A 25,407-nucleotide genomic window follows, 5' to 3' on the forward strand; every position below is an offset into this window, starting at 1 on the left:
AGCCTAACACCGATTGCTGTACGTAGTAAATTTAGTGCAGATTTACTGCTACTTCCCTTAGTCTTTCTCTCTTTATCACTCTATGATGTCATGGTCACAGGAATGGTGGAAATCATCTGGGCATTAGGTCATAACTCAAAGGAGGTGGTCAATAAAACGACGAGAGTGAGGCCTCCAGCGTGTCCATACAAATAGCACATAAAAAGGAGAGAGAGCAAGCTGTTAGGAAGGTAGGAAGGACACGAGGAAGAACAAAAGGACCCTCAAATAGTTTTCTTTGAGTTTCTATTTCTCGTGTTCATTCGAGACAGCTTGTAACAGTTATTTTTTTCCAAAACAACAATGAGCAATTCAGAAACACCTGTGGTCTCGACAGTCTAAAAACAATCCCCCAGCAGAAAAACAACAGTGGTTTCCTTCTGCTGAGAGTGAGCCATTTTAGAGGCTGTCTGTGCTGCGGAGCACAATGTTTTCATATGGCTGAAAATGGGTTATTCTACAGATGATGGCTGTTCTGGGAAAACAAGGCCTAAAACACCCCAAAAGAGTCTTTCTGAACAACATGGGAAATGTACCAAACCAGACTCCTACAAGTCTGTACAATGCTTCGACAATGTAAACAAATTGTGGTTGAGACATCTTGTAAAAAAAACTGCAAACTACCATAGAAATTCCTTTAAAAGAAAACAGGGAAATACTTTCAGTTTATGTGCATTGTGGGATTCAATTGCAGTCGTGTAATTTTTGGGGGGGAATATCAAAGACCGAGGTCCTCTGTGGATAGTTAAGCTTCAGTACTGAGAGCTAATTGCGTTTTTGGTTGGGCTTACAGACATTGGGTTTTTGTGTAGTTATGGCGATAGAGGACAAAAGACATAAAGACCTGTTCCTTCCTGGAAGTCTCTTCATGATGACCTCATCTTAACCTCTACTTCTCCAATTCAATTGGAAACAGACGGACAGACAAACGGACGGACGTACACCTGGTAAACATGGCTGCAGCTCCCTCGCTGACTGACCAAGCACACATCCGAGGCCAAGTCAGTAGAGGGCCAAATCGAGAGGCCCACTCAAGGCAAGGCCGCTAAATCGATGATTTGAAACAAGATCTTTTTGCGAGATTTCACTATTCTTCACTGTTATTAGTCGGGACAAGGGGTCCCAATCCAGAGGGAGAAGATATGACTGAAGCTCTGGCACAGATGCTTTTCGCCTCCCACCTCCACACAGCCTACTGTGGGACACATCTACAACGTTACTATTGGGTTTGACATTTTGTTTACATTAATTCTGACCAATAACGTAGCTAGTGGAAACTGAAAGTTGTCAGGACTCATCCTCTCCTTGTTTTTGTTGTTGTGTTTTTGTTGTGAATTGGGCGGCACATCCTGGGGAAGAGGATTCTTTTATAGCAGGACACTCAGAGCTATTAATGACAAAAACAGGAGTCACCTTTTGGACGTTTTGTCATTTTTGCACTTGAATGTGGTGATAGGTGAAAAAGTCTTGTTGCTGGTGTCCTGACAAGCCCAACAGAGCTCGTACAACCACTACTATTTCTACTAGTCATTTTTACTAGTAAAGTTTACGAAGTAAGATGCACATACAAAAAGTAGGTTTCTGGAGTGTTTCAAAAATTAACTTCTTAATATCAATTTAACAGACACCACATTTTATCTGTGGCTTTTCTCAAGGTACATTTTGGTATAGGTCCACTTTTTTAAAATGTATTTTTTATTTATTTAACCTTTATTTAATTAGGTAAGCCTAACCCGGCCAAACCCTAACGACAATTGTGCACTGCCCGATGGGACTCCCAATCACGGCCGGTTGTGATACAGCCTGGAATCGAATCAGGGTCTGTAGTGACGCCTCTAGCACTGACATGCAGTGCCTTAGACCGCTGTGCCACTCGGGAGACAAAACCCGCACGTTTGACTTACCTCACATTACAAGGGCAGTTCAACTGTAGACTACACTATCTCAGATGTCCCAGTCCCAGTCTCTCTTCACATAGCAGCCCCTTACTCTCGCCACAGCACTCTCTTATAGCAGCCAGGCACATTTTTAATAAACCTTTCATCTCTGACTTCACCTAGGGTTGCCTCCACAGAAGGGCTACTTGTTTTCACTCCCTCTCTCGCTCCTTCACTTCACTCAGCGTTCTGAGGGCTGCATGCCCCCTCCCTGGAATATTCTATACAGTGGAGATGTATTCCCTGCCAACAGAGACAGAGGCAGGGAGATGCCATTTTTGTGCAAGACCAGGAAATACACAGATCTCGCATCGGGGTGCAGTGAGGATACAGTGGCAAGGGCGATAAGTGAGCGTGCGCCTCGTGAAGTTTTCTTAAAGTTTATTAGTATCTTGTTGTTAAGGCCATGTTGACTAGCCACCCCTCCCCCCCTTCATGCCCATACAGTACAGTGCAGTACACACACCACCATAACATACTCAAAGGCCACTTGGACCTGGAGGAAATACAAAAACAAAGGAAATGGTGTTGACTGTTGGACAATCAGATAACCTTCCCTGTGTGAAGGAGTGCTTCTTGTTTGGGCTTGGCTTCCCCCTTAGCTAGCGCTGTGATGTCATAGCTGCTGGTCAACGAAGTGCACTGCAATGAACCGCTGACTGTTGAATGCTGCTAACAGGGATCCTCAACATAATGCAGTGCATCAAATGCTGTCAGAAGTGAAAGTTCATACGGGCATAGTTCACATCAGTTTGCTCAATTGAAATCCTAGGCTGGAATTCAACCAAGCCCGCACTGTCGTAAACTTGGATTGCAATAACATATATTGCAGAGCCAAACAAAAGCCCACAAATTATGTCATCATTTTGACAAGATCTAATTAAACTCCTCTTTCCGCAGTGCAAGATTAGCAAAGTGTGAATTTGATGGATTCTGTCTCCCTTGCAACTCAACACAGCGCAGAACATCCCCAACCAATCAGGTTTATTGTACTGTAAGGTTCTCCTGTCAGCAGTAAACAGATGTGAGATTCCGTGACACACTTTGAGATAGTAGACTCTAGTCTACTGCTATGAATAGAAAGTCAGAAAGCAATAAAAGTGTGAATACTGATTCCCATGATAAAACCACCTAAACTTTTGTTTTAAAGCCCCATATGAGATCACCATCTAGAGACAGTAGAAAATAGATGTTGGCAATGTTCTCTATAACATCACTTGGTGTCAGTTCATTTCAGTTCAGTTCCAAAGGGTTCTACATGGAACCCAAAAGGGTATAGAATTAGAACGAGGCTATTACTAGAACAGATGTTCAGGTCCCTGACGTTTCAGCAAGGCCAAACAATGACTCCAAAGTATCAATCCATAGCTTGTTTGAACACAGTGTTCTTCGGGGACACTACGTTATTACCACAGTGCTACAGTCTGTTGTAGGTTATATCATGCTGAAAGTCCTCCCTGCAGCATTTCCCTGAAAATGGAACAGAACTGTCACTAGCGTGAGGAAAAACAATAACGAGCGCCTGTAACTTAATATAAAGTCAGTTTACCAGTACCATAATTGGAAACTGTCAACATGTCTAACTTTTAGAAGTAGAGGTGAGTTAATAGTAAGTGTGTTGTGTTAATGTAGCTACAGATTAGAGGCCATATCAATCATCATGATTCTGGTTAAGAAATCGAGTCCAACCAGCTACTGTGGAGGATTCCCTTACAGACAGAAACACACACAGTGTTCCAAAAACACACGATCTTGATCTTATGTGAAGTTAATGTGATAACATGTGACAACATGTAAAGCAACATGTGCTAACATGAAACTACATATGTGAATACATGTGATCACCTGTGAAGTGTTGCAAATGTTTTCACATTTTTTCCACATCTGAAATATAATATGTTTTTTTCTGTAAGGATTGTAATGAGTGTTTCCAATGATATTATCCTTATATTCACTGAGTGTACAAAACATTGAGAACACCTGCTCTTTCCATAACAGTGACTGACCAGGTGAAAGTTCAATCCAATTTAATCAGTAGATATTGTCTCATCGCTGCAACTCAATGGGCTTGGGAGGCAAAGATCAAGCATTCTCTGAAACATGCCCCGTCAAACGACACTTCTTAACATCCAACCGCACCAATCTGTCAGAGGAAACACCATTCAACTGACGACCAAGGTCCACCTATAGGTACCTGGCCCGCCACAAGAGCACGATGAGCCAAGTAAAGCCCCCTCAGCCAAACCTTCCCCTAACGACGCTCTCCTAATGACGCTCCCCTAACGACACTCTCCTAATGACGCTCCCCTAACGACGCTCCCCTAACGACGCTCTCCTAATGACGCTCCCCTAACGACGCTCTCCTAATGACGCTCCCCTAACGACGCTCTCCTAATGACGCTCCCCTAACGACGCTCTCCTAATGACGCTCCCCTAACGACGCTCTCCTAATGACGCTCCCCTAACGACGCTCCCCTAACGACGCTCTCCTAATGACGCTCCCCTAACGACGCTCTCCTAACGACGCTCCCCTAACGATGCTCTCCTAATGACGCTCCCCTAACGACGCTCTCCTAACGACGCTCTCCTAACGACGCTCCCCTAACGAAACGCTCTCCTAACGACGCTCCCCTAACGACGCTCTCCTAATGACACTCCCCTAACGACGCTCCCCTAATGACGCTGGGCCAATTGTGTGCCGCCCTAAGGAACTCCTGATGACGGCCAGTTGTGATACAGCCTGGGATCGAACCCAGGTCTGCACCACTCGGTAGGCCTCCAAAAGACAGATTTTTAATAAAATTGAGACATGGATTGTGTATGTGTGCTATTCAGAGGGGGAATGGGTAAGACAAAAGACTGAAGTGCCTTTGAACGGGGTATGGTAGTAGGTGCCAGGTGCACCCAATTCTGTCTAAAACTGCAACTCTGCTGGGTTTTTAAAGCTCAACAGTTCCCCATGTGTATCAAGAATGGTCCACCACCCAAAGGACATCCAGTCGACTTGACACAACTGTGGGAAGCGTTGGAATCAACATGGGCCAGCATCCCTGTGGAACGCTTTCAACACCTTGTAGAGTCCATGCCCCGACGAATTGAGGCTGTTCTGAGGGCAAAAAGGGGTTCAACTCAATGTTAGGACGGCATTCCTAATCTTTGGTACACTCAGTGTATACTGTAACAGGGAGTAAATAGTATGACCTAAGAGTAACAGCAAAATTCAACAGAGGTTAGTTAGAGCAGGAGTTCCGAAATGTTTTCACTCAGGGCCCCCTTCCAGCATTGGGGAACAATAATAATAATATAGTTATAATATAATATACTATACAGTAGTATATTATAGTATACTACCGCCACAGTTTGGGGGTAGTACTTTATAGTGTACTACCCCCACTTGCTCTTCATACTACTGTATAGTAGAGAGGAGACAGGAGCTATGCTGGAGCTTAACCTTTACACCTTTGGCGACAACGTGTCACAACGCAAAGGAACTGAAGGAACATGATTGAGGCGGGGTTTCCGGAGGGCATTTTGCAGAGGTAGCCTACATGAGAAACAACGCTAGCATGGAGGAATGAGACATCAACAGGAATGACAGAGAGTGAAATAAGAGTATAAAAGGGTGATCTGGAACAGAGGTGGACTGATGTAGTGAGGCAAAGCAGAGTGACACACAAACAACCTCCCACATCTGTCTGACGTGTGCCTGGGCCTACCACCAGCACACCGTGCTCTGCTGGGTTCCCATTGGTTCCCCTGGGGCCCCAAACTTTGACCTTTGAGAGCCATGCTGAGGACCCTGGGAGACAGCTGCCACGTCTGGGGGCGTAGACACTCGCGTTCACTTCCCCAGGTGTCCATCTTACAACGCCAACCACAGTACAACACCCGCCCTGTCACGGAGGACCAATGTGGTCATGTCCATTAGCTCTAAGTAAAAGAATAAGTGAAATGTAAGCTGACATGAATCCAGATGGAATACAAATCATCCAATCATATAAGGATTCAGTCATGTTCTGTGTTGGAAGGAACGGTAGATAAGGGATGGACAGCCAGGTCATCCGTGATACAAGTCAGTATTTGATGTGGAAACCGGCAACTAGGGGCAACAGTGAGCACTGAAACCTTCAAGTTGGTTTTGGTTTTGCGAGTTCATAGTTGATGGGAAAGATGGATGGATGTAAGCATCTGTCTCTGATTACAAAGGTTGCAAGTTCAAATCCAGCAATGGAAAGGTGTTTTTGAGTTTTTGTTTTAAGCCTATCCCAAACCTTAACCATTCTGAGTTAATGTCTAACCTTAAGATTTCCGAGTTAATGCATTTAACCCTAACCTTAAAAATTTGGAGTTAATTTGATGTTTAAGAAACATGGATAAGCGTCTAATACTGACGTGAGACTGTGAGAACTAGTTGGGGATGGAACAGCCCATACATAACAGATGGAAGGGCCAGTACATAAAGGATGGAAGGGCCAGTACATAACAGATGGAAGGGCCAGTACATAAAGGATGGAAGGGCCAGTACATAACAGATGGAAGGGCCAGTACATAACAGATGGAAGGGCCAGTACATAAAGGATGGAAGGGCCAGTACATAACAGATGGAAGGGCCAGTACATAAGGGATGGAAGGGCCAGTACATAAAGGATGGAAGGGCCAGTACATAAGGGATGGAAGGGCCAGTACATAAAGGATGGAAGGGCCAGTACATAAAGGATGGAAGGGCCACTACATAAGGAATGGAAGAGAGGGGACACTAGATAAGGGAAGGAAGAGAAGGGCCACTAGATAAGGGATGGAAGAGAAGGGCCACTAGATAAGGGAAGGAAGAGAAGGGCCAGTACATAAGGAATGGAAGAGAAGGGCCACTACATAAGAAATGGAAGGGCAGGGCCTGGTTGCACAAAACATCTTAAGTGTTTACCTTCAGGAATAATTGTCCCTTACCGAAGGGAATTATTTAAGGGCGATACATAAAGCCACTCAAACATTTCTGTAGGTAAGGGCATAATGTCATTGTTCTATTTGTGGTTTTACAGTAGTTTGAAGACAAGTTAGACATGTTAGTTTGAAGACATTTATTTTAGTTTACTTTTATCTCAACTTGTTTCTATTAGTTTCTAGCACATCAAGCTAATTTACTGAGTAGGTAGCTAGCTGGCCAGCTGGCTTTGTAGCCATGGATTGTGCACACTATTTAGCTACATAGCTAGCTAGCTGGTGGATGTTTTCCTTTTGAAACCAGGGCAGAGGAAAGCAAAATTCACTTACACAAATGTTGTTTACATTAATATGCATACTGAAGGAAGCACTTAAGGGACCTCATGGGCACCCTTAACTTTTTCACTTATTTTAAGGGGGAAATTAGCCTTAACATGTTTTGTGCAACTGACTTAAAGTTAAGGAAACTTTAAGTAAAAAGATAAGGTGGAAATTAACATAAGATGTTTTATGGAACCGAGCCCAGTACATAGGGGATGGAAGGGAAGTGTCACGCCCTGGCCATAGAGAGGGTTATATTATCTATGAACCATGGCACGAAGCCTCCAGTGATGATCCATGGCACGAAGCCTCCAGTGATGATCCATGGCACGAAGCCTCCAGTGATGATCCATGGCACGAAGCCTCCAGTGATGATCCATGGCACGAAGCCTCCAGTGATGATCCATGGCACGAAGCCTCCAGTGATGATCCATGGCACGAAGCCTCCAGTGATGATCCATGGCACGAAGCCTCCAGTGATGATCTATGGCACGAAGCCTCCAGTGATGATCCATGGCACGAAGCCTCCAGTGATGATCCATGGCATGAAGCCTCCAGTGATGATCCGTGGCATGAAGCCTCCAGTGATGATCCATGGCACGAAGCCTCCAGTGATGATCCATGGCATGAAGCCTCCAGTGATGATCCATGGCACGAAGCCTCCAGTGATGATCCATGGCACGAAGCCTCCAGTGATGATCCGTGGCACGAAGCCTCCAGTGAGTAGTCATGGCACAAAACCTCCAGTGAGGAGTCATGGCAGGAAGCCTCCAATGACGCCCTCCAATCCGGAGCCTCCAGCGACGGTCTCCGGTCCGGAGCCTCCAGAGACGGACTCTGGTCCGGAGCCTCCAGAGATGTTCTCCGGTCCGGAGCCTCCAGAGACGTTCTCCGGTCCGGAGCCTCCAGCAGCGATGTTCTCTGGTCCGGAGCCTCCAGCAGCGACGTTCTCCGGTCTGGAGCCTCCAGCAGCGACGTTCTCCGGTCCGGAGCCTCCAGCTACGACGGTGCCCAGTCCGAAGCCTCCAGCGGCGACATTGCCCAATCCAGAGCCTCCAGCGACGACGGTGCCCAGTCCGGAGCCTCCAGCGACGACGGTGCCCAGTCCGGAGCCTCCAGCGATGACGGTGCCCAGTCCGGGGCCAGCAACGAGGGTTCCCAGTCCGGGGCCAGCAACGAGGGTGCCCAGTCCGGAGCCTGCAGCGACGACGGTGCCCAGTCCGGAGCCTGCAGCGACGAGGGTGCCCAGTCCGGGGCCAGCAACGAGGGTGCCCAGTCCGGGGCCAGCAACGAGGGTGCCCAGTCCGGGGCCAGCAACGAGGGTCCCCAGTCCGGGGTTGGCGGCGAGGGTCCCCGCACCAGAGGCGCCACCAAAGTGGGGAGAGCCAGAGGTGGAGGGGGGTCTACGTCCCGCACCAGAGCCGCCACCGTAAAGGAGGCCGGAGTCCGCACCTTTGGGGGTAGTTGTTTTCTGTTTTGTGTTTCTGCACCAGACAGAACTGTTTAGTTTTGTTCCACTTTGTTATTTTGTTTCGGTGTTCAGTTTGAATAAATAATCATGAACACCATCTTTGGTCCTCTTCTTCTGACGAGCATTACAGGAAGTGCCAAGGCTCGGTTGTATAAAACATCTTAAGTGTTTCCCTTAAGGAATAATGTTCACTTACCTAAGGGAATTGTTTAAGGGCATAGCATTTAACCACTCAAAAATGTCCTTCGGTATGGGCTTACTTAGGGGGTTTTACGGTAGTTTGAAGACATGTATGGCAGAAAGAGTCTCTGACGACCATGGAGAAGGCCTGATTCACTGACTAAATGTCGCGTCAAAGAGATCTCTTTAATTTTGTGAGATAGCAAAATAGAACTTCTATAATCAAGACAGGACAACCAAATTGATTCAGAAGATAATAAAACAAGTTTCTTTTAGTAACTTTTTTCTCAACATGTTTATATTACTTTCTAGTACGTCAAGCTAGCTTACAGTGTAGCTAGAGCTAACGAGCCAAGTAGCTTTGCAGTCATGGATTGTAACTATAGTGTCCTCAATTATTTAGCCAAGAGCATTGTCTATAGTGTCCACTGTTATTTACCAAAGAGCACCGTCTATAGTGTCCACTATTATTTACCCAAGAGCACAGTCTATAGTGTCCACTATGATTTACCCAAGAGCATCGTCTATAGTGTACACTATTATTTACCCAAGAGCACCGTCTATGGTGTACACTACCCAAGAGCACCGTCTATAGTGAACACTATTATTTACCCAAGAGCACCGTCTATGGTGTACACTACCCAAGAGCACCGTCTATGGTGTACACTACCCAAGAGCACCGTCTATGGTGTACACTACCCAAGAGCACCGTCTATGGTGTACACTACCCAAGAGCACCGTCTATGGTGTACACTACCCGAGAACACCGTCTGTAGTGTACACTACCCAAGAGCACCGTCTATAGTGAACACTATTATTTACCCAAGAACACCGTCTCTGGTGTACACTACCCAAGAGCACCGTCTATGGTGTACACTACCCAAGAGCACCGTCTGTAGTGTACACTACCCAAGAGCACCCTCTGTAGTGTACACTTCCCAAGAGCACCGTCTATGGTGTACACTACCCGAGAACACCGTCTGTAATGTACACTACCCGAGAACACCGTCTGTAGTGTACACGACCCAAGAGCACCCTCTGTAGTGTCCAATATTATTTCTGCTTATATTATCTGTTCATTGCATTCTGACTGCAACTGACTTCAGGACTGCCGTAACTTCCACTGTATTATGTTTGGCAGCCTATTTTCATCAGTATTCTGGAATTGTCCCGTGGTATTTGAGAGAAAAAAGTATGTTAACTCAGCTGTTTACAAGAGAACAGCGTCTAGACGGAGGTTTACAGGTGATACATAATTCAAACTTTTTAACCCAATAAATATACATTGCACACAAAGTTACACTTGGTTTTTCAAAACTTGGTGAATCGCTGAAGTTCTTTGATCGATTGTTTTCGATAAGTCTTTTGACGTAACACCGTGCATGCTAACACTAGGGTCAGACGGGTATTTCAAGGGTTCTTATGCAACTTGAAGACCCCGCACATAATTTAAAACATTTTATGATTGTACTCTACATGTGAGACAGACCACCTTCACTCTAAATTTTCGGTCGGGGTTTGAATGCACTTCTGTCAGGGCAGCATGAGAGTGAGGGAGTTTTTTATTTTCATTATGTTTATCCCCATCTTGAGTGCAGATGTTGTGGCTTATATTGCTACTCGGAGAGATTTGTGCCAGTGGTTTGCAGCAGCAACAGCGGGGCCTGTGTTGGGCCGCAAAGCAGACCAGGTCTCAGGTTCTGGTCTGAAAAACCTGGTGTCGGGCCAGTGGGTAACCTGATCTAGGCGTGGACTGGGCTGTAACCTCTGCTCACCCCCACCCTGCAGCCCCAGCCGGCCCATGTCCCACTTACTGGGGTGGATGCTCCCTCTACAGACTTCAACCCTTTTATTGTCCCCAGTACAAGGTAAAAAAATATCTGGGATACTATAGTTCAGCTCATGAAACATGGGACCAACACTTTACATATTGCGTTTATATATTTTGATTTGTTTATTATTATATATTTTTTGACATCACACTTTAATGGGAGTGTAGTAGAGAAGATTGGTACTCACAGTTGAAGTTGGGTTCTATGTAGTCTCCTGCTAGCAGACTGTTGATGGTAACCTGGTAGATGATGTGCAGCAGCAGGAAAGCCATACCGGTGAAGCACAGGGACTTAACCAGGCACCCTGTGTGACCTGAAAGAGAGAGAAATGATCCTCTAAGGTTTCTCGGATACTGAGGTCCACTGCATAATTCAGATTGAATAGTTTACACAACATTAGAGGGTCTGTCAAGTCAAATAGTAGAGTAGTGTAACTACTTCCTAGTTATGGTTCAGATTTTCCTCGTGATGAAAGAGTAATAAGACTATGAGAAAAATGTTAACTTTATTAGGACGAATAAACATTTGTATTTCAACAATTTCATAACTGGTCTCATGTCATCAGTAAGGCCATACTTTAAAAACACAATGCATTTTACTAAATCATATTCAATGCATGACAGAGCTAAAAAAACACTCGCAACTAACTATTCATCGCGCAATACTCCACCGACTGTAGGGTAACATTAGATGCTTGTCATTGACAGAGTGGAGACCTCACAGCCCAGTTATATGTTATAGTTATAGTTATAGTTATATGGTCCTTCTGTAGCTTAGTTGGTAGAGCATGGCGCTTGTAACGCCAGGGTAGTGGGTTCGATTCCCGGGACCACCCATACGTAGAATGTATGCACACATGACTGTAAGTCGCTTTGGATAAAAGCGTCTGCTAAATGGCATATATTATTATTATTTATTATTATATGGTTTCCAGTTCACATAGCTTAACCTGTCTGGTCCCATCCTAATAGGCCAGGATAAAGTTACCCGCCTCCATTAATCCTAATACAGTACTGTATTACAGGTTTCCCTGCTGACCAGGGACAGTAATATCCCAGTGATAGTTTTGGCAGGCCGGTGGCCATCCATGTTTGGACCAACCTAAACACATGGTGACCTCTAAAGTCAAATGTGATGGATAAAACAGAGCTCAACAACTAGTGATGATTGGCCGACTGTCTGGTTGATGGCTGATTGGACGGGTTGCTTAGAGATGTTGATAGGAGTGATTAGGGGACGATGCAGAGCAGAGGTGTCTGGATGTCTTGCAGGGAAAAAGTATGATAAAACAGTAGGAAGTGAACAAGAACAAACCCCTGAATGGAAATGCTTCAGCTGGTTCAGTCGATTAGTACAACTGTCACACCCTGATCTGTTTCTCCTGTCTTTGTGATTGTCTCCACCCTCCTCCAGGTGTTGCCCATCTTCCCCATTATCCCCTGTGCATTTATACCTGTGTTATCTGTTTGTCTGTTGCCTGTTCGTTTTGTTCTTCAAACCTACCAGAGTTCTACCCCTTGCTCCTGCCTTGTCTATTTTCTTGTTTTCCCAGTTTTGTCTTTTGTGCCTGCCCTGGCCCTGACCCTGCCTGCCATCCTGTACCTTTGCCCTCTACTCTGGATTACCAACCTCTGCCTGCCCTGACCATGACCCTGAGCCTGCCTGCCGTCTTGTACCTTTGCCCTCTACTCTGGATTACCGACCTCTGCCTGCCCTGACCATGACCCTGAGCCTGCCTGCCGTCCTGTACCTTTGCCCTCTACTCTGGATTACCAACCTCTGCCTGCCCTGACCATGACCCTGACCCTGCCTGCCGTCCTGTACCTTTGCCCTCTACTCTGGATTACCAACCTCTGCCTGCCCTGACCATGACCCTGAGCCTGCCTGCCGTCCTGTACCTTGCCTGCCCGTGTTCGAATTAATAAACTTTTGTTACTTGAACATTGTCTGTACCTGGGTCTTACCTTCAAACGTGTTTGAACGAGTATGAACTGGCCATGACTGACCCAGCAGACTCTGACCAGCTACGCAACTCCATCGCCTCCCAAGGAGCTATCATTGGAAGGCACAAGGAGTTGCTTAATGGTCTGATGGAACGGTTCCAGATTGTGGCCGAACATCATAAACAAGCATTGGACACATTACGGGAGGAAGTCCATGGGTTGTCTACTAGGAAGCCTACCATGACGGTAACCTCTCGGTCCCTCAGTAACCCGGCTGGTAGCAGTGCCGTCACTCTGGTTTCCCGGGAACCCCGCTTACCTCCCCCTGAAACACTTCGATGGAGAGTCAGGCACTTATCGGGCATTTTTCGCTCAACGTTCCCTCTGCAACCTTCCTCTTTTCCGTATGACCGCTCTAAGATAGACCACCTCATCACGCTGATATCCGGGAGGGCCCTCGCTTGGGCTACTGCCGTTTGGGAACAACAGTCAGTATGTTCAGTCTGGAGGGATTTGTGGCGGAGGCGAGAAGTTAGAGGCTCCGTGGTCCGGGAGAGAGGGTGCCTGGAAGTTGCTTCGGGAGGATTCCCTCAATGTGGCAGACTATGCGATGGAGTTCTGCACGCTAGCAGTGGAGGGTACCTGGAACCCGGAAGCACTGTTCGACACGTTCCTGTACGGATTATCGGAGGAGATAAAGGATGAGCTTGCAGCCCAAGAACTACTGACGGATCTCGACTCACTCATTGCTTTAACCATCCGGATCGATGGTCGGCTACGGGACCGTAGGAGGGAGAAGAGGTCCAATTGTGGTCCCAATCGCTCACTCAAGGATCCTACCTTGCATCTGATGAACTCTGGAAGTCCCCGGCATCTACGTCCCTGAGAGGATCTGAGCTTACCCGAGTCCCTCCAAGAGCCTCCGGAGACTGCCGATTCACCTCTTCCCGAGCCGATGCAGCTCAGCAGGGCTAGGTTGTCTCCAGCCGAACACGTACACAGACTTGAGACCCAGAGTTATCTGTATGCGGTACTGCCGGTCATTATGTGTCTACCTGTCCCTTCAAGAGACCCAGCTCATCAGTTGGAGTGAGTACTCTGGTGGGCCGTAAAGATAATTTTTCGTCTCCCCTGGCTCGCCCCCCTCTCCGTGCCATCCTGCGGTGGGGCCGACCAGTCCAAGTCTCTCCAGGTACTCATCAACTCGGGGGCCAATGTGAGTTTTATGGACGTTAGCCTGGCATCTGAGCTGGGCATCCCCACTCAACCCCTCTCCATTCCCATGGGTGTTAGAGCACTGAACTCTATAGGCCGGGTCACCCACCAGACCACCCCCGTCAACCTACAAGTGTCGGAGAACCACAGTGAGACAATCCAATTCCTGCTGGTTGAGTCACCGCAGGTTCCCGTGGTATTGGGATTCTCTTGGCTCCAGCGACACAATCCCTCTATTAACTGGTATACTGGTGCAATCGTGGGCTGGAGTCCGTTCTGCCACACACATTGCCTGAAGCTCTGCCTGCCCTGGGACATCTTCCGGGGGGCTTTGCCACGAACCTCTTCGCCAGCCCAGTGGAGTACCAGGACCTCCGGGAGGGGTTCAGTAAGGCCCGGGCCACTTCGCTTTCGGAGCCCCGACCGGTATCCAAGAAGGTCAAGCCAGATGCGCTGGCACGCCCCCATAGCCCCGCGGCTACACCCCCGGAAGCCAAAACCTCACAGCCTGGTCTACTTTCCTGTTTTCTAATTTTGTCCTTTCTGCCTGCCCTGACCCTGACCCTGAGCCTGCCTGCCATCCAGAACCTTTGCCCCAATACTCTGGATTTACCGTCCTCTGCCTGAATTGACCCTGAGCTCGCCTGCCTGCCATCCTGTACCTTTGCCTGCCAGTGTTCAAATTAATAAACTTTTGTTATTCAACATTGTCTGCACCTGGGTCTTACCTTCAATTGTGTAACAACATCTAACCAGGAAGCAGAAAAGCTCAGTTCATGGCAGATCCAAACAAGATGTTGGCAGGTTTTCATCAAAACAAACAAGTACGTGTAATATTCCTAACTATGGATCCATAACTCTAAGCAAGCTATCAAATTCAGCTAACAAATTGGCACCTTCCATTTAAGTCAGCGAGATGCTGACACTAGCTCAAAACGTGTGAGAGAGAGCTCCCTAGGCGTGTGTCAGCCCCTAACTGTGTAAGGAGCCTGACACTGAGCAGGGGAACACTCCTGTAAACTCCCAAAGAGACACTTCCATCTCTCTTTAAGGATTAATGATCCCACTTCTGACACCGACGCCTTGTGACTCAGACTTCCGTAGAAACGTGATGCTATCCTGATATGGACACTGTCCTAGTAGGGACACTCAGCTATCTTTGTCACTTAGAAAGTGTGACTCCCTCATTTAATTATGTTATGAATCAAATATTGTCCTCACATATGGCGGTGTCCGCAGGTTGATCAACTTAGAGCCAAACTTCTAACATTGGATTGAACTTCCTGTAAAACACTGGGGCTACAATTAAAGTCAAATGTCAAATCTGTGGTGTATTAACATTGCAGCCAATGAAGGGGTTTTCAGTGAATGGTCTTGAGCATCCAATTATAGTTTGTTTTAGATTAGACATTTGAGATGTATTATTCCAACCCAACATGGCTGCAGGGTCACTTTCACACACCCCTACATCCCCATCTATTGTGGTTCTCTTCCATAACAGGCTGTATGTATGACAAAGAGAGGGAGCCACTACACACTTTTCATGAGGCTCCACACATCAAACAGAGGACACGTAACATCATAAACACCTACTGGTTATCAGTTTTTTTATTGTCTTACAAGAGATATGGAAATGAGTTGGAGTGGCAACCTGGTATGTACATTACAATGAGATACTGTTGTGGAAAAGACATCAATGAACCTATTCATGTAGTCCTTCTGTAGCTCAGTTGGTAGAGCATGTTAGGGAATCCCCGGGACCACCCATAAGAATGTGCATGACTGACTGTAAGATAAAAGTGTCTGCTAAATGGCATATATTATGTACACTGTTAGAAGAAAAAGGTGCTATCTAGAACCTAAAAGGGTAATTTGTCTATCCACGTAGGAGAACCCTTTGAATAACCCTGGTTGGTTCCAGGGGAAAAGCTTTTGATTCCAATTAGAACCGTTTTGAGGTTTCTACATGGAACCCAAAATGGTTCTACCTGGAACCAAAAAGGGTTATCCTATGGGGACAGTCGAAGAAGGAGAGTAGTATATACACTGAGTATACACACACACACACACACACACACACACACACACACACACACACACACACACACACACACACACACACACACACACACACACTTTTTCTCTCAGAGCAGCCTCAATTCGTTGGGGCTTGAACTCTATAAGGTGTCGAAAGCGTTCCACAGGGATGCTGGCCAATGTTGACTCCAATGCTTCCCACAGTTGTGTCAAGTTGGCTGGATGTCCTTTGGGTTGTGGACCATTCTTGATACACACAGGAAACTATTGAGCATGGAAAAACCCAGCAGCACTACAGTTCTTGACACAAACCGGTGTGACTGGCACCTAGTACCATACTCGGTTCTTAAATCTTTTGTCTTGCTCATTCACACTCAGAATGGCACACATTCACAATCCATTTCTCAATTGTCTCAAGGCTTAAAAATCCTTCTTTGACCTGTCTCCTCCCCTTCATCTACACTGATTGAAGTGGATTTAACAGTTGACATCAATAACGGATCATATTCAATCTCGTATTGATTCAGCATGAATGTTCACAATGGCTTCTGATAGACGTTGTAGCATGTATTGAAACCATTAGAAGTACCAGGAAATTTTCAAAAACACCACTGAGAGAAAGGCGATACTCACACAGTAAACTCAAATATGGACCAGATGTGTTGTGTGTGTGTGTGTGTGTGTGTGTGTGTGTGTGTGTGTGTGTGTGTGTGTGTGTGTGTGTGTGTGTGTGTGTGTGTGTGTGTGTGTGTGTGTGTGTGTGTGTGTGTGTGTGTGTGTGTGTGTGTGTGTGTGTGTGTGTGTGTTTTACAGAATAATTTGAAAAGAGGTTGCCGTGGCATATTCCAACAACAGCAACAAAAAAACTTGCGATTTAGCCCTATTTCTCTCTCTCTCTCTCTCTCTCTCTCTCTCTCTCTCTCTCTCTCTCTCTCTCTCTCCCTCCATTTTCTCTCCTCTTCCATTCACCACTGTGTTTGAATTAATGTTGAGATTAAAGGAAGGTATGAATCTGGATCTCAGGATGCCAGTGAAAGGAAACTGGCGAGCGGATGGTGTGTGTTTGGCGCAAGCCCCACATGTTTTTAATTCCCACGACTGTTATCTGAATTCTGAAATTTCATCAACTTAATCGCATTTAAAGATTGTCCCTGGGAGAAGTGCAGGCTGCCAAGCCTTGGGAGTGAGCTGCTTAGCTCATTGAAAAGGGCCCCTAGGTCGGGTCTGGCTTGCGTGGGGCCAACGATGCTTGAGTTGCAACTTGGCTTCCGTTGGCCCATCATAACATCTAATTTTTTTGAAAGCTGCTCCTTGCCAATCCTGTTGCCCAAAAGTAGAGCTCTTTATGGGCCATCACAAATCAGTGATCGGGAGTAAATCACATTATTACAAAATGCACTCTAATCTATGACCCTTTCCTGCAGTTCTAATAGAGAGAGAACAGCAGATTTGTGAGTCCATACTGTCAGACCAAGAGAATCATTTTTTAAATTGAACTATACGTGTCAGTTAAGAACAAATTCTTATTTGCAATGACGGCCTACCAGGGAACAGTGGGTTAACCAACTTGTTCAGGGGCAGAACGACAGATTTGTGGCGGCAGGTAGCCTAGTGGTTAGAGTGTTAGACTTGTAACCGAAAGGTTGCAAGATGAAATCCCAGAGTTGACAAGGCAAAATTCTGTCGTTCTGCCCCTGAACAAGGCAGTTAACCCACTGTTCCTAGGCTGTCATTGAAAATAAGAAATTATTCTTAACTGACTTGCCTAGTTAAATAAAAAATATAAATAATTTTACCTTGTAAGCCATGGGATGCGATCCAGCAACCTTTCGGTTCTTGGCCCAATGCTCTAACCACTAGGCTACCTGCCTCCCCAAGAATAACTGTACACAATGTACATGCATGTAGTAGTGTAGTCTATTAGTTCCCAAACTCATTTAGAGGCCAACTTACACATATGACAGAGTCGGGCCAAAATGTATAGCGCCTCCTATTGACAATACCCCAGCAGACTGACCCCCCCACAGCTTGGGAAACACTGGTTTAGTCAATTGAAACACCACTATTTCAGTTGACAAATTTGATTGGCATTGATTAGCTTTGTCATGGGAGCCATTGTCAATAGCAGTACAAATAGTGTTTGGATGATTTTACTACATCTAATCATAAGGGATGTAAAAGCCCTAATCAGCCAAACAAATTACTGGCTCTGATTAAATATGGCCCAATGTTTTAAGGTTCATTTTGGTTACTCAAAATTATTGTAAATGTAAAATGACTCAAAATGCATGTTGACTCAAAATAACTCAAAATCTAAGTTGTTGACATTTTGTTGTTGAAAACTACAACATTAAAACATTGTAATCCTACTTTCTAAACCAGGATACTGTAAATACATACATACCACCTGTTTGTCCCTTTACTTTTCCAAGTTAAATTGAGCTTTGTGTTAATACTATGTTACATACCCGCTCGATGTGTAATCTGTTTCATCTGGAGTAATCTAGTGGAAAGCACTTACCCTTTAATTACAGCCTAGCAAGAAATCTAAATTGTGCTACCAGGCCACAGTTACCTTCACATGCCACATCCCCTTTAAGCTGCTCTAGGAATGAATACAGGTCTAAACCAGCCTGGAGAGAATTCTTTGTGTGCAAGTCCCAAGACATATTAGACTGTGGTGTGAAGAAAATACATATTAGGTATAATTGTGCATTTAGATTAAAGTGGAGTGCTGAGGAAAGGAGTGGAGTGATACTACTAGGCTTAGAATGCTGAGGAAAGGAGTGGAGTGATATTACTAGGCCTAGAATGCTGAGGAAAGGAGTGGAGTGATATTACTAGGCCTAGAATGCTGAGGAAAGGAGTGGAGTGATACTACTAGGCCTAGAATGCTGAGGAAAGGAGTGGAGTGATACTACTATGCCTAGAATGCTGAGGAAAGGAGTGGAGTGATACTACTAGGCCTAGAATGCTGAGGAAAGGAGTGCAGTGATATTACTAGGCCTAGAATGCTGAGGAAAGGAGTGGAGTGATATTACTAGGCCTAGAATGCTGAGGAAAGGAGTGGAGTGATACTACTAGGCCTAGAATGCTGAGGAAAGGAGTGCAGTGATATTACTAGGTAATGGCATTGAGGAGTATACCATCTCAGTCATCGGCTTCATCAATAAGTGTATCAACAACGTCGTCCCCACAGTGACCGTACATACATTTCCCAACCAGAAGCCATGGATTACAGGCAACATCCACACCAAGCAAAAGTCTAGAGCTGCCGCTTTCAAGGAGCGGGACACTAATCTGGACGCTTATAAGAAATCCCGGTATGCCCTCAGACGAACCATCAAACAGGCAAAGCATCAATACAGGATTAAGATTGAATCCTACTACACTGGCTTTGACGCTCGTCGGATGTGGCAGGGCTTGAAAATTATTACGGACTAATAAGGGAAACACAGCTGCGAGCTGCCCAGTGACTCGAGCCTACCAGATGAGCTAAATGCCTTTTGTGTTCGCTTCGAGTCAAGCAACACTGAAGAATAAAAGAGAGCATCAGCTGTTCTGGGCGACTGTGTGTTGACCTCTTCAAAGGTCTTGTTCACATCAGCTACTGAGAGTGTTATCATTCACAAAGCCGCGGTCCAGATGGATTACCAGGACGTGTACTCGAAGCATGCGTGGACCAACTGGCAAGTGTCTTCACTGAGATTTTCACCCTTTACCTGACTGAGTCTGTAATACCTACATGTTTCAAGCAGACCAACATAGTCCCTGTGCCTAAGGAAGTGAAGGTAACCTGCCACATAGCACTCACATCAGTAGCCATGGAGTGCTTTGAAAGGCTGGTATTCGGCTCACATCAACAACCTCATCCCTAAGATCCACTCCAGTTTGCATACCGCCCCAATAGATCCCCAGATGAGCCAATCTCAATCGTACTACACACTGTCCTTTCCCACCTGGACAAAAGGAACACCTATGTGAGAATGCTGTTATTAATTGACTACAGCTCAGTGTTCAACATGTCATGACTGTCCTGATCAGGTCAGGTTACAGGAGACCACAACCCTACAGATTATCTCTCAAACCCAACAGAGGAGGAGAGATCTAGGGGTCTGAAGATGTGGGGGGTTTTATGACCCCTCACGCCCCTGTTAAATCTCAGGCCACAGACAAATTCCTTTGTCCTGTTACTATGGAGAACCAGCCTCAGAACATTAAACATGAAATAAAGGGACTTTATTTATAAAGGGAACAATGGTTTCCGTCAGCCACAATGGTGGTCATGACGATAGATGGAATATGAAAATGTATGTCATTTTTGTGTTGTTATTGAAGGTTAATAGATGACGTTATTACAAAAATATTGTAACGTGAAGAGTTTTCCTAGTATATGTTTGATGTTTATACATTGTACGTTGTGTGGAAAATGTCCAAATCAAAGGGAATGTTTTGGTAAAGATGAAATGTTAAGTTAGTTGTCTAAAATTGGATTTGAGAAAAACCTTGCTCTTAATTTGGTACGCCCAGAGAATTGCCCTAAAGGCGGTTACACCCACTTCTGACACAAGGGTATAAAACCTGTGAGTAAAGAATTTACAGAGAAGACTATGTGACCCAAGCTATAAAAAGTAAACAAACCCAAAAAGTTTGAAGACAAAGAAATCTTTTTCTACCCAAGCTACGGATGAGTAGCTGTGTCTAAGCGGGTGAATTCAAGTCGAAACACCTAGCCTCCATCTCCCATCGAATCGTGGTATCTACACTGTTTCATTCCAACGCTGTGAGCTCTGAGCTACAGAACTGTCTGTCCTCAGAAGACCCCTTCCAGAGCAAGGATGGGGGAACAGACTCCTAAGCCAAAAGGACACTGACATCGGGAGGACGATCAGAAAGGTGCGCCGGAGAAGTGCGTCATCGAGCAGCCTGAACGGTCCACACAGAGAATCCTCGGAGGTCTTCCTCACTTAATTACATCATTATATTCTGACCCATAAGAGCGGCAGTTTGGGGCAAGGCTAGGGTTAGAATAGCATAGCTGACAAATTCACCCAAATGTATATTTCTCTCGTGTACTTTCTTTTTCCTCTCTCTCTTTGAAATCCCCATTTTGGGTAATGCGCTATAGTGTGTTGGCCCGTTATACTAAGTTGTAATCAATAGCCTATAATGTGTTTTTTTTCTATGTGTATCTCTTGTCATCATTTTAGCTTTCTATTAAATAAATATTAAACTAAGATTGGTGTGTTACGAACTCATTGGTGAGACCCGGGTCCGAACTCATTGGTGAGACCCTGGTCCTTGCAGATTCACGGACTATACGACGTTCAAAACGAGATTATAGAGGTAACTGGTTAATTAGCGGCTGTTGTAAAATCGATATTCTGATATTCTTTGAGTTAATTTGGGAAATAGAAACTCAATAAAAACTAGTTTTCCCATGGTGCCCCAGGTTAATGAGTTAATAATTGCTTGATTCAGTTAATCACGCAATTAGAAACTTTTAATCATTCGATGAACAACAGTCTTCACATTAACTAATACAACGTCACGACAAACACCATAGTCCCCAATCGGCACATTACTAAGCTAAGGACCCTGGGACTAAACACCTCCCTCTGCAACTGGATCCTGGACTTCCTGATGGGCCGCCACCAGGTGGTAAGGGTAGACAACAACATGTCTGCCATGCTGATCCTCTGGGGCCCCTCAGGGGTGCGTGCTTAGTCCTCTCCTGTACTCCCTGTTCACTCATGACTACGTGGTCTGTATTGAAGCTGGTCGAGAGTTTCAAGTTCCTTGGTGTCCACATCACCAACAAACTATCATGGTCCAAACACACAAAGACAGATGTGAAGAGGGCACGACAACACCTTTTCCCCCTCAGGAGACTGAAAAGATTTGGCATGGGTCCCCAGATCCTAAAAAAGTTATACAGCTGCACGATCGAGAGCATGGTATGGCAAATGCTTGGCATCTGACCGAAAGGCGCTACAGAGGGTAGTGCATACAGCCTAGTACATCACTAGGGCCAAGCTTCCTGCCATCCAGCACCTATATAATAGGCTGTGTCAGAGGAAAGCCCCAAAAATGGTCAAAAACTCCAGCCACTCAAGTCATAGGCTGTTCTCTCTGCTCCCGCACGGCAAGCGGTACCGGAGCGCCAAGTCTAGGACCAAAAGGCTCCTTATCAGCTTCTACCCCCAACCCATAAGACTCCTGAACAATTAATCAAATGGCCACCCAGACTATTTACATTGAAACCCCCCCACTGCTGCGACTTGTATATTATCTATGCATAGTCACTTTACCCCTACCTACAGTACATGTACAAATTCCCTCAACTAACCTGTACCCCCACACATTGACTCGGTATTGATACCCCCTGTATGAAGCCTCGTTATTGTTATTTTATTGTGTTCTTTTTTTTACAATTTTTAAAGTTTATTTAGTGAATATTTTCTAAACTCTTCTTGAACTGCATTTGGTTAAGGGCTTGTAAGTAAGCATTTCATGGCGCATGTGACAAAGTTTGATATAATTTGAGTTAGCTGTAGCAAATGTAGCAAATGCTACAGCTAACAAAAAAGCTAACAAATGTTTAATCCATCAAGGAAACAAATTGTGAACCAGTCTCTAATTATACTTTCTGATGTGTCAGAGGCGTGTGTGCATGCTCGTGCGCATGTGTGTGTGTGTGTGTGTGTGTGTGTGTGTGTGTGTGTGTGTTTGTGTGTGGGACATGACCTCATCGGCTGCCAAAGAATATTGTCAATGAACAAAGAAGTGCTCAAGGAGCCGGCCCAAGCCAGCATTCGGTATTACACTTGGAATGCAACCTCAAAAGAAAGAGCTAGTTGACTGGTCAACCGACAGCGATGCAGAAACTTGCATTCTTCAGCCTCCCTTAACATTTTGCACTATTGTTATTAAATTCAGTGCTGAACAAGCAATTGATCCCATTTCTATTCCAAACAACCGGTCCAAAAATGTAAAGGTCCAATGCAGTTGTTTTTATCTGAATATCAAATCATTTCTGAGTAACAATTAAGTACCTTACTGTGATTGTTTTCAATTAAAACGGTCAAAAATGTACAAAAATAGCTTCTTAGCAAAGAGCAATTTCAAGCAAAAACTTTGCTAGGACTGTCTGGGAGTAGCCTGAGTAGAGGGGGGAAAACTGAAAACCTGCTGTTATTGACAGAGAGGTTTGGAACTCTCTTTCTTATTGGTATATTAACTGATATCACCAGGCAGGCCAAAAGGCCATGCCACAACAACAAGCTGAGATTTCAGGTGTTCTTTTCAAACAGCTGTTACACTAAAAGGGAATTATCATCATTTTTACAATTTCACAACCTCATAGAGTGGAAATATATATAAAACACAGGAAAATCACATTTTGACTGCACTGGGCCATCAAACGTTATGAAACATCAATAAAACTTCAAATACAATCCACATGATATAATATCCAATGAGTCAAAGCCTCACTGTCAGTTTGCCTTAACGGAGGGACCCAGAGGGTCCTGGTTGACAGGTTGCGTTGAGGCAGGATTCAAAGAGAGAGAGAGAGAGGGGGAAGGTGGGATGGCAGGCAGATAGACAGCTCATTGTGTGAACAGTGCTGGTGACTCATCGGCTTCCTGGGGAAAAGAGACAAGAGGGGTTTAGGGAGGCGTGGGCCTGGGGTGCCCTGGTGACGACCTCTCCATTGAGCTCTGTTTCCTCAGGAAGCCTTCTTGTCTCCTGCGTCCCCCTCTCCAAGGTCAGATTGCGTCTGTTTGTATTAACGTCCTTTTAGGATGGCTCGGAGTAGTGGGGTACTGGAGTTTGCTGGGATTGTGGTGTTGTATTGTATTACAGAGGTTCCTCGGAGGAAACTTATATAGAACCCAAGTCATCAGGGGAAACGGCTTTTTGTGTCAATTAGCGAGGTCTGGGTTGTTTACATTAAGGTTTTGGTTGGTTGATAAAGTGCATCAGCCCATGACACTCTGGCTGACTTCTCCAAACAGTTATACCACTGCACAAGTTGGACTTACTGTTTGTGTGTCTTCAATAGTAATGTTTGCTGTCTTCCTCACAGTTTGGATTTGACTGTGGGAATAACACCAACTGCGTGAATTCCGGAATGCGGGTATGATTGGATCGAGCCCTATTGAATTTGACTAAACATGACCTTTAATTAGCTGTTTGACCACAAAGGCCTCAGCAGGTGTCGCGGAGGATGACATATGGACGGTCACTCAAGCTTTATTAGAAAAGCTGGGTAAAATCAGAGAACATTTTGGTTTATAAAGAACTTGAGGAAAATAACTAATTGATGTCCATTTTTTTCCAGGAGATTGGAGATGGGACTGAAGCCTTACACTGGAGTTGTGATGGAGGGAAACAGCTGGAGGAGAATGACAAGGAGAGGAAAGATGTCTCAATCTGTCCACCACTCCGCAGCCAGCTGCTAGAAGACCAGAGAAGTATTTACTTTTGAACCCTGACCTCTATCACTTCTTGATTGTCCATCACCGGCATATGATCTTGTTCTATCACAGTTTTTTTTGTCTCTGTCCATTTGGCTGCCTCAGCTGCTTCATCATCAAAAAAAATAAAATAAATGGGAACCACAAAACTAAAATCCCTGGAGGTGTCGAGGTGGAATGAGTGTCATGTCTTCACCTCAATAGATGTCAGAAATTTGTTTTTGGTGAGTAAATATAGAGCAAGAACCTTTCTATGTGATGTACCGGCGTCATTGGGCAGATATTGGGTCAAGATCCCCCCTCCCCACACAATGTTTTGGTGGACTACTTTATTTGGGGGGATAACTTTAGATTTTAGTGCCAAGCCTTGTCACCCCAAGGCAAGATAATCTCCTGAAACAAGAGACACATGACTGACAGGCACGTGTTGCATGCTCTGACACGTCTGGAATTCTACCCACCCCTGTTTTGGTAAGAAGCCAAGGGATGGGGCTGGAGAAATGTAACTACTCTCAAATTCATAGACAGAGCTAAGGATGCAAGGACTGACCATCAATGACATCAACATAATAGTTTTAATCATGTTTTGAGGCTATATAGTGTTTTTTCAATATTTACTTTCGTTGACAAATATTGGAGTAAAACAAGTTTATATTTTGTGTTATTATTAGGTATGACAGTTGAACTAAGCTCATGAGGCATTTATAAGTTATATTCATCAAGAATCAATGGCTATATATCATTAATTTAAATACATTTTCAAAAAGTATGTAGTAAATCCAGAATACCAGATGGAGTGACTAAAAACGTATTTCTCACCAGATAACGGCTGGGTTATTAAACACTGAAATAAGTTTGGCCAATGGGGGGACAGGATAGGAAGGGGTGTTTACACAATTCACATTAGGGGACTATATTCATACACAACACTGCTAAGAGGATGTATGAGATTTTAGGATGAGCTTTCGCAGGGTAATGAGGGAGGGGAGACAGAGAGAGAGAGAGAGAGAG

General features: G+C 45.1%; 1 protein-coding gene across 3 annotated transcripts in view; it reads right to left on the reverse strand.

The window, feature by feature from the left end:
- The window catches only part of LOC118372622 (piezo-type mechanosensitive ion channel component 2-like), a 213,790-nt gene that overhangs the window by 140,800 nt on the left and 47,583 nt on the right, over nt 1-25,407 (reverse strand). For all 3 annotated transcript variants that reach the window (XM_052483863.1, XM_052483862.1, XM_052483861.1), the window contains exon 3: nt 10,909-11,034. In XM_052483863.1, the coding sequence (XP_052339823.1) occupies nt 10,909-11,034 (126 nt within the window). The remainder of the gene's footprint in view (nt 1-10,908; nt 11,035-25,407) is intronic.

Source organism: Oncorhynchus keta, chromosome 28 (genome assembly GCF_023373465.1).
Source record: "Oncorhynchus keta strain PuntledgeMale-10-30-2019 chromosome 28, Oket_V2, whole genome shotgun sequence".
NCBI lineage: Eukaryota > Metazoa > Chordata > Actinopteri > Salmoniformes > Salmonidae > Oncorhynchus > Oncorhynchus keta.